This window comes from Trichechus manatus, unplaced genomic scaffold (assembly GCF_000243295.1).
Source record: "Trichechus manatus latirostris isolate Lorelei unplaced genomic scaffold, TriManLat1.0 scaffold00008, whole genome shotgun sequence".
Classification (NCBI taxonomy): domain Eukaryota; kingdom Metazoa; phylum Chordata; class Mammalia; order Sirenia; family Trichechidae; genus Trichechus; species Trichechus manatus.
Window position 1 is genome coordinate 157,218 of NW_004443944.1, and position 9,844 is coordinate 167,061.

At 57.5% G+C, this 9,844-nt stretch overlaps 1 protein-coding gene across 1 annotated transcript; it reads left to right on the forward strand.

Annotated features, from left to right (window-relative positions):
• The first annotated feature begins 5,600 nt into the window (after positions 1–5,600).
• Positions 5,601–6,477, forward strand: LKAAEAR1 (LKAAEAR motif containing 1). The gene is made up of 3 exons (XM_012558378.1): positions 5,601–6,005; positions 6,219–6,341; positions 6,418–6,477. Exons 1-3 carry the CDS (start codon positions 5,601–5,603, stop codon positions 6,475–6,477), a joined length of 588 nt encoding a protein of 195 aa, XP_012413832.1.
• The last annotated feature ends 3,367 nt before the right edge of the window (positions 6,478–9,844 follow it).

Sequence of the window (9,844 nt, forward strand, 5' to 3'; positions counted from 1 at the left end):
CCATCTGTTATGGATTGAATTGTGTCCCCCAAAAATATGTGTCAACTTGGCTAGGTCATGATTCCCAGTATTATGTGATTGTCCACCATTCTGTGATTGAATGTGATTATCCTGTGTGTTGGAAATCCTAATCTCTATGATGTTAATGAGGCAGGATTAGAGGCAGTTATGTTAATGAGGAAAGACTCAATCTGCAGGATTAGGTTGTATCTTGAGTCAATCTCTTTTGAGATATAAAAGAGAGCAGAAAGCAAAGAGGAGAGGGGCCTCATACCACCAAGAAAGAAGCATCAGGAGCACAGCATGTCCTTTGGACCTGGGGCCTCTGCACTGACAAGCTCCTAGACCAGGAGAAGATTGAAGACAAGGGCCTTCCCCCCGAGTTGACACAGAGGGAAAGCCTTCTCCTGGAGCTGGCACCCTGAATTTTGGACTTTTATCCTCCTAAACTGTGAGAGAATAAATTTCTCTTTGTTAAAGCTATCCACTTGTGGTATTTCTGTTACAGCAGCACTAGATAACCAAGACAGAATTGGGTACCAGGAGTGGGGTGCTGCTCTAACAGATACCTACAATGTGGAAGCGATTTTGGAACTGAGTAATGGGTAGAGGCTGGAAGAGTTTTAAAATGCCTAATAGTAAAAGCCTAGATTGCTCTGAAGAGACTGTTGGTGGAATTATGGACATCAAAGACAATTCTGGTGAGGACTCAGAAAGAAGTGAGGAGAGTTGTAACACCAAAGATGACACAGATGGCAAGAAGCAGCAGCAAAGAAATGGTGGCAGCAGAACCAGACCAGTGTGAGACCATGCATGAGCTGACCCATGGAGCCAGAGAACTGAGTGTTTTTGCCCAGGAGGCTTCCTGGCAGAGTGGGCTGCCTCCAGGCACTTATAGTGGAGCTAGGTTTATTGACCCACAACCCACAACCCACAGAGCAAGAGAGCTAAGTGCCTTCCAGCAGAGGTTTACTGGTGGAGTGGGGTGCCTCCATGCACTTATTGGTAGACCTGAAGAGCTTTGGAACACTTGCCTGAGCAGGGCAGACATTGGGCCTGCCCAAGAGGCACGAGAGTTTGAGAGGTCAAGGAACAAAGAAGCAGAAGCTGAAGAGACAAGAAACACAGGAAGCAGAGCTGCCTCAGTCTCAAAGGGTGGGGCCATGACCTCTAGGGTCTCAAAGGGTGGAGCGAAGGCGTCCAGAGTCTCAAAGGGTGAGACCACAGTCTCTTAGGTTTCAAAGAGTCAGATCCTCACCAACTCGCTTCTGGAGTGTGGGGCTGCCATTCACGAGTGCCAGTGGAATGGGGCCAAATCCACTGCCCAAAGCTGAGGGGGTGGGCCTGCCATGCCCAAGGGCAGGAGAACAGGGCCTGCCAGGGCCGAGGGGGTAGGGTCGCCACTCAGATGGACTAGGAGAATGGGGCCACCGAAAGCTGAGGGAACAGAGTTGCCATTTCAGTGGGCTTGGAAGGTGGAACTGAAGCCCAGGGCCTAGGGGCCTCCACCCAGAATCCTGAGAGTATGACCAACACCCAGAGTCTGGAGGATAGGGCCATTGCTTAAATGGTCTGAGAGAGCAGAGGATTGTTTTCAAGCCTTGAGAGCTGATGTAATGTGTTCTGCAGACTTGCTCTGGGGCCTGTTATGCCTTTTTTCCCTCCAATTTCCCCCGTTTGTAATAGAAATGTCTACCTTGTACCTGTTTCACCATTATACTTTGGAAGCAGATAATTTGTATTCTAGATTTCACAGATGAAGAGGAATTTTGCCCAAGGATGGAATTTGGACTTGGAGTTGATTTAAGACTTTTGGGATGATACGATGGGGGACTGTGTTTTACATGTGGCAAGGACATGAATTTGGGGGCCCAAAGGGTGGAATGTTACTGACTGAACTGTGCCCCCAAAAAATGTGGATCAACTTGGTTGGCCATAATTCCCAGGATTGTGTGATTTTCCACCATTTTGTGATCTGATGTGATTATCCTGTGTGTTGGATAATCTATGATGTCAATGAAGCAAGATTAGAGGCAGTTATGTTAATGAGGCAGGGCTTAATCTACAGGATTAGGTTGTATTTTGAGTCAATCTCTTTTGAAATATAAAAGAGAGAAGCAAGCAGAGAGGAGAGGGATCTCGTAACACCGAGAAAGAAGCACCAGGAGCCAAGCACATCCTTTGGACCCGGGTTCCCTGTGCTGAGAAGCTCCTGGACCACGGGAAGATTGATGACAAGGGCCTTCCCCCAGAGCTGACAGAGAGAAAAAGCCTTCCCCTGGAGCTGGCACCCTGAATCTTGGACTTCTAGCCTCCTAAACTATGAGAGAATAAACTTCCCTTTGTTAGAGCCATCCACTTGTATTATTTCTGTTACAGGAGCACTAGATAACTAAGACAAAACTGCATCGATTCCAACTCATAGCAACCCTATAGAACAGGGCAGAACTGCCACACGGGGTTTCCAAGGCTGTAATCTTTCTGGAAGCAGACGGCCACATCCTTCTCCCTCGGAGGGGCTGAGGGGCTCTAATATGTCAGTTAGCAGTCGAGTGGCTAATCACTGCTCCAACAGGGCTCCTTAGACAATGACAAAATAATTGAATTTCAGCCTTTCAATATAATGTTGCATTTTACCGTCATTTAATAACGTTTATTAACTTAATTTTGATGTTTTCTTTTCACGCTTTGGCACCAATAAACATGCTTTCAGATCTTGGTCTTTTCATCAGCCCTTGAAAACTCTGAGCGTCCTGGGCACAAGATCAGAGGAAGAGAGAGAACCTCCTGCTGTCGCCCTTGCGGCTCTGGCACCATATCATGAGAGCACCCCTCCTGGTCCAGCCCAGCCTCCCGCCCAGCCCTGCGGAGCCCAGGGCCCAAGGGCTGGGTCCTCACAGGTTGGTAGTGCAGGTGTAGGGGACAGCTTCCTGGGAAGCAGGTGGGGCGTCTGTTGTGCTCAGGGAGCCCGGTGAGCCACACCAAGTATGGGGGCAGGATGGGGGGGAGTCCTTCAGTCTTACGAAAACAGAGGGATGGGGGGTGAAACTGTTCTGGAGGAACACATAGGACGGCGTAACACCAAGAGGAGCCCGAAGATACACTGTCAACTTTAGTTAATAATGTATCGATATCGGTCCATCAGCTGTAACAAATGAACCACAGGAATCAAAGTGTTAAGGACCGGCGAAATGAGCTGCCACCCAGAGGCAGTCTGCCCTGGCTCGTGACGACCCCATGTGCAGTAGAACTGCTCCATCGGTGTCTTCTTTGGCTGTGACCTTTACGGGAGCAAGTCTCCAGGCCTTTCTTCCACACTAGGGTGCGTGTGGGGAGGGGGGTGATATTGGAACTCTATACTTTCTGCAGTTTTTCTGTAAACTTAAAATTGCCCTAAAAAAGTCTATTTAAAAAAAAAAAAAAAAAAAAAAACCCAGAGGGAAAGTTACAAGTCCCTTCTTACAGAGCAAAAGAAAATGCCCCACTTCTTAAGACCCCCAGCCCACTGCCAGCAGCCAGTAAGCCCTCCATATGTCCCCTGGGCTGGACCAAGGAATCCAAAGGGGCATCCCATCAGGGAGACCTCACTCCAGTAAACAGGCCAGAGTCCCACACCCCTGTGCCCCAGTGCCCACGCCAGAAAGCATCTGTGAGGCTGCCTGAAGGAGGCAACCTGCCCCGTTTGCCTCCAGGGGGCCAGGTGCTGGGTAGTGCAGGTGTAGGGGACAGCTGAAAGAGTCCCACACAGCTGGAGCCTGGGGTCTGGCAGGAGAGGAGGCCTAGCTGGGGGCAGGGAGAAGGCCAAGGGCCAGAGTTTCCAAAAACAACAGGAACAGTCAACAGCTTCCTGCAGAAAGGCCTAGCCTCGGCAGGGACCCAGGGGCTCGGACCAACGCCCAGAACAGCACCACCACTGGCCTAGGCATCAATGGATGAGGGGCTCTGTCTGCCCTGTGGTGCCATCGTATTCACAAGTAAGCTGTGCATTTACCAATGTACTCACACCAGCATCGTTCAAGTCATGAAAGGAACATGTGAATTAATGCATTACAGGAGAAACCGGTGAACTCTAAGTACATTACAGAATTGATCGATAAATTGATAAATTATAAAATAAGTGAATATAGTATAAAATTAATGAATGCAGGAGTAGATGTGATTATCGAAACACAGGGCTCAAGATCCAGAGACTGAGGGTGGAGAACAACCCAGGTCTGGTCTTAGGGGATGCCTGGGGACGCTTGGACCTCAAATTTGTCCTGGTAGAGGTGAGGGGTCCATAGTTCTGCCCCAGTTCCCTCTTCTGTGACCACAAGGGCTCCCCAGCCAGGGTGGGTCTCCTGGGCCATTGTAGAGGGGATCCTGAGGGGATAGGTTCTCCTCATAGCTGAGCCCCCAGACCCCCAAAACCAGGGCCCCAAGACCTCTTCAAGGTAGGAATGGTACTGGGGACAGAGGGCAAGGGGCTAAAGAAGAGCAAGGAAGTGTCAGGGGGCTGCTGCAATCATCTCCCAGAGCGTTCTGGTGGCTAAGGGGCATTTCACCTGGGTGGGGTGCCCTCTGTGCACACCCACCTGGCTGGGACCTTGCACCTCGGGAGGGATCCGGCCCCTGCTGGGTTGGGGGAGGGGCAGGACTCCGTTGCCAGGCAACCGCATCAACAATCCCCAGAGTCAAAGGCTGAGGTGAAAGCTCCAGAGAAGGCAGAGGTATGGACGAAGGGGTGAGTGTTGGAGAGGAGGGGGGATCGTCGGAGCTAGGGTGATAGTAACGGGATTGGGACCTGGCCCAGGGTCAGGTCTGAGGCACTACGGGCTGGGTCTGGGCAGGAAGGAGAGGGCTGGGCCGGGGGATGTGAGAGGACCTCTTCTCCCTTGTCCTCCTGGACTCTGCCCCTCCACCCCCCCATCCAGACCCAGCAGGGGACAGGCCAGGAAGACAGTCTCTCCTGCCTGGAGCCAGCTGTCCGCTTGGCTCTGAGCCTCCCTGGGCACACATATGTGCACTCACACAGACTGATCCAGACACAAGCACACTCAGACACACAGACCCACAAAGATACACACACACCAGTCCCCCGCAAAGCTCCATCTGCAAGGGCCTTGGGTCCTCTGCCCAAGATGTAATAGAGGCCCACCACCTGCGTCCCCATCACTGAGGCTGAGGGTCCTGGTGTTGGTGTGGGGTGACAGAGGCCAGCCCAGACCCTGGTGTTCCCACTACGTGGGGAAGGGGGGGGCAACGCTGTCAGTCTGGTTGACCGCAGACACAGGGGAGGGTCCCCTTCCTCAGAGGGGTCCACTAGTCCTCACCCCTACCTAGGGCCGGAGATCAACTCCGGGTCTCAGCACAAACGTCCAGCAGGAAGGATATTTCCTGAAACTCCGAGTCCACCAGAAAATTCTAGCTGACTGCTGGAAGGCCAAGATGGGGAGGGGACGCTGGGCAGAGGGAACTGTTTGCACAAAGGCCACTAAGGCCTTAAGTGCCGGACCGCGGACCCGAGCTTGTCTCGCACATGGGGTTGGCTGAAGGCGGGTGCGGAAAGGGGTCACTGCTCGGCCTCGACCTGGACGCCGTTCCCGTGGCAGGGCCCTAGGATGCAGCCGTCAGCGGCACAGGAGGCCGGGCGCAGGGGGCCGCGGGAGCGGGCCAGAAAGAGTGCGCCGGCTGCGGGGCCCCGCGAGGGGCGCGCTAAGGGGGCGCCCCTCGCGGAACCACCGAAGCCAGGCTGGGCGCTGACGCTGGAGGGGCTGGCAGCCATGCGCCCCGCGCAGCGCCACCGCCACTTGCTCTTCGGCGACCTGCTCGAGGATGTGGGCGCGGCCGCCTCTGTCTTCCCGCGCGAGTCGCTGGAGCTGGTGGACCGCATGCCTGACCCGCGCGCATGGACTCAGCAGTTTGAACTGCCTGAGCAGCGGCAGAACCGACTCCTGGGCGTTCTCAAGGCGGCCGAGGCCCGCGGGCGGGTCCGCGCCCTGCGTCTGCGCTACACCCGCATGAGGGTGAGGGAGAGGCCGGCGGGGCCCGCGGGGGACCGGCGGGACACGGGGTGGGGCCGAGGGGATACCGGGAAGTACGGGGTGGGGCACCGACGGGGCGCCGTGCGGGAGGGAATGGCGCGGGAATGGACCAGGGCGGCCGGGGTGTCCTGCGGGGGAGACGGCTGGGACAAGAGCCGCGCCCGCTCACGACACCCTCCTCCCCGCTCCCCGCAGGCCGAGGAGATCTCACTCCTCATCCAGCGGCAAAAGTCCGCGCGCGCCGCCATCCGGCTGGAGATGTTCCTGCCGCCACAGCTGAAGCCCAAGAGGATCCCCGACCCCCTGGACCGGCAAGAGGTACCCATAGGCCTGGGGAAAGGGAGGGGGGCCCTGCCGCCCCACGCACACACGGCCCCAGCTCCTCTCCCCGCAGCGGAGGCGAGTGGAGACTATCCTGGAGGAGAGTGTGGATGGCAGCATCTTCCCGCGCTGACGGCGCCGCGGAGCCACGGAACCGCCCACCCTTCACATAAAGTTCTGCTTGTCCGGTCGCCCTCTGGTCCTTCTGCTGTCCACCGCGCAACTGCAGGATCCCGGGAGGGAATGAGAGAGGATGGACGCTGCCTGCCCCAGACCCGCTGTGACAGACATTGGGTACACAGAGCGGTGCTCCCCAATGAAGTAGGGCAGGTGCAAGGGAATGTGTACCAAAGTAACGGGGGCAGGGACGCCCCTACCCCCAATTCCTCACTGCCCTCCATCAGGCACCCTAGCGCCCTGAAGTCCATGGGGGCCCCCAGGATGAAGGAGGGAGAGGAGGAAGAGAGCCTGGCTCAGCGACAGACCTCCCCCCACCCCAGAACTGAAGGCAGCTTCAGGGCAAAATTGGGGCTCACTGGGACCCAAATTGCAGGTCGTTGCCTCGGGGTCAGAGGGGGTGTGGCATTCTGGACAAGGGAAGCGACTGCAAACACCACGGCTTGGTGGGTTAGAAAGTCACCCTGGACAAGGGGACCCTAGAGACTGAGGGGGAGGCCCCTTGAGGAGGTCTGCCTTCCCACCCTGAATTTCTCCTGTGCCACACACACACACACACACACACACACACACACACACACACTTGGAACAAGAAGGAAGCCAGCCTGTCTAATCTGACAAACACCAGCCCCTGCAGGACCCCTGGCCGCTGAGGAGCCTCCACGTCTCTGGCAGACGCTCCTAACCCACAGAAAGCTGGGTTTCCCTCCAGAAACTTTTTCCCCATGTGCTCCAAGGGAGCCTGGGACGTTGGCTCTCCTCCTTCCCAGCCCCACTCGCTGTCTCCGCAGAGGTGGGGACTCTGGGACAGACAAACCCTCCCCTTGCCGGGGCTCCTGAGGAGCCAGAGTCAGCAGGAGCTGGAAGGGACACGTCCTTCCCCGCCAGAGGTCAGAGTGGGTCCAGCAGGGAGTGCCCGGCCCAGCCATGGGGATCGAGCCCGTGTGGGACCAAGTCCTCCATCCCCTCAGCCCAGCCTCTTCCCCTGCAGCTTGCCTCCTGACCCTTCACCCCTTCAGGGGCTGCTGCCGCCCTTTGCCTTGGTCCAAGCCCAGAACTGTGTGGAATCCTGGGAGGAAGGGGTTTCCCCAGCAGGAAGACAAGTGGGAGGAAGCTATGCCCTTCTGGGGAAACGGGGGAAGGGGAGAGAGACGGCAGCACAGAGGTGATGGAGGAGAGAAGAGGGGGTCTGGGAGGGACAGCAGGGTGGGGCAAGTAGATCAGGGGAGGGGGCAGTCTCTGTCTAGGGGTGGTGGCACTCTCACCATGTGGGCACAGCCACCCTGGCCCAGCTCCCTGCAGCCGACCTGGGACTCTGCCTACGAGGACTTCATCTGTTGGGTAAAACAGTCACTTCATCGCTTCTCAGAGCCTCATTTCTTCATCTCTAACATGGGGTTATAGGGTTGCTGCGAGGGTATCTTACTTGGCAATGTGCCTCCCCCGCCCCCAGTGAGTGCTCTGTAAGAGGAGGGCCACGATGCATCAGGCTGCTCTAGTGGGTCAGGTCCCTGCCGGGTGGTGAGGGAACAGACACAGGCCCCAGACAGGCAGCCAGTCTTGGGCGCGTGCCAAGACCTCTCAGATCAGCACCGGGCCAGCACGAGGTGCCCCCTGGTCTCCATGCCAGGGAGCAGCTCTAGGTCTGGGTAAGGGGCTATGCGAAGGGGGGAAAGACACCCCTGTGGGGCCTGGAGGAGGCTTCCGCCCACAGAAGGTGCTAAGAGAGGACCAGGTCAGCGTGTCAGGGACTGTGAGGGATCAGGTAGGCGCCAGGGGGCTGGGGTCCCTGTCCAAACCTCCTTTCCACCATCACCAGCTGCGTGGCCTTGAACAGGTCACTGCCTCGGTTTCTCCTGTGGTACACGGGGAAGGTCTCCCCCACAGGTGGTCTTCTGTAAAGGGGACCAGATGAAGAGAGCTGTTGTGGTACAGTGGGGCCTGTGAGCGTCCGTGTGAGCATCTGTCCGTCTGCCCTTGGAGTATTCGCCAGAAGGGGGAAGCAGAGGGAGGGCAGAGTACAGGGAAAAGGCCAGCAGGCCCAAGTGGCCAGAGGAGGACAGGGCAGTGGCTGGAAGGCAGGCGGAGTGCTGACCCCACCATGCCAGCTGCCCTCTGCACGTCTCTTGAGGTGGGTTGGCACTTCGGCCATCACAGCCAGGTTGTGTGACTTTGACCAGGTGCCTGGTCCTCATCTGTAAAGACGGGGTAATAGCACCTACCTCTCAGGACTGCTACCTGCACCAGGTAAGAGGCAGCCACCTCCTGGCCCGGCCTCTGGCCTCTGGCCCTGCTCATCATACTGCCTCTGACAGGTAATCAGCAAAGCCGGCAAGGACCACCCTGTGGGGCCAGGTCGCATTCCAATCTGGGCCCGCTCTGTCCCCTGGCCTCCCTGCTGTTACAGAAGAACCACAGTGCAACCCCCTCCCCACTTCACACTATGTTTGCTCAGCAAGGCTTCCCGACACCCATAGGGTACCACCCCGCCCCCCTTCCTCTGTCCTGAGCCCACCTCTTACCCACCCCCTCGCAGGTCGGCCTCACTCCGAGCCCACAGCAGACACCCCAACACCATTGGAGCAAACTATCCCCACTTCCCTGGTGCTTGGAAGAGTCCTGCCCGGCTGTGCACACAGGCTATGCAGCAGGCAGGCACTTGTGTGGGAGCCCTGCCTCGAGCCAGGCTAGGCCTTCGGGGCACTGGGAGAACAGCAGACGGGGCCACAGACACAAGACATCTGCAGAGCGGTCAGGGCCACCCTGACACTGGCCCAGAGCATTCTGGGATAAGGAACTTCACCCACAGCTGTGCTGTGTGGTAAAGGGCCAGGAGAGGCAGCCACTGGAAGGGAAAGGATATTCGTGGCAAAGGGGACGGTGCGGGCTCTGGACTTTGGAAGGGCTTGGAAGGGACTCCGCCAGGCCCTGGAAACGAGCCCTTTCGTGGACTCCACGCAAGAGCCCACGGCCACCAGCACTGCCAGCCCCTCAGCACGGGCCCCATCCCTCACCCCCCAGCCCGGTGACCGCACGTCTTAACGCCACGCTACAGATGAGGCACCCAGACCAGAGAGGGAGGGCGGGCCTGGCGTGACCACGGGTCGGCCCTTTCCAGGGACCTCTTCCTTACCCAAGCGGGGCAAGCGGCACCTGAGACCTGGGCGCCTGGGGGCTCTCGCTGGCGCCCGCACACTGGCCAGGAGCCTCGTGGACGCACTGCACAGATGGCCCAGCTGTGAAGAGTGGGGAGGGTCCACTGCGCACGCCAGGCCGCCACAGCGCCAGCACCCCACTTTCCGCCCAACGCCAGGCAGGTAGGC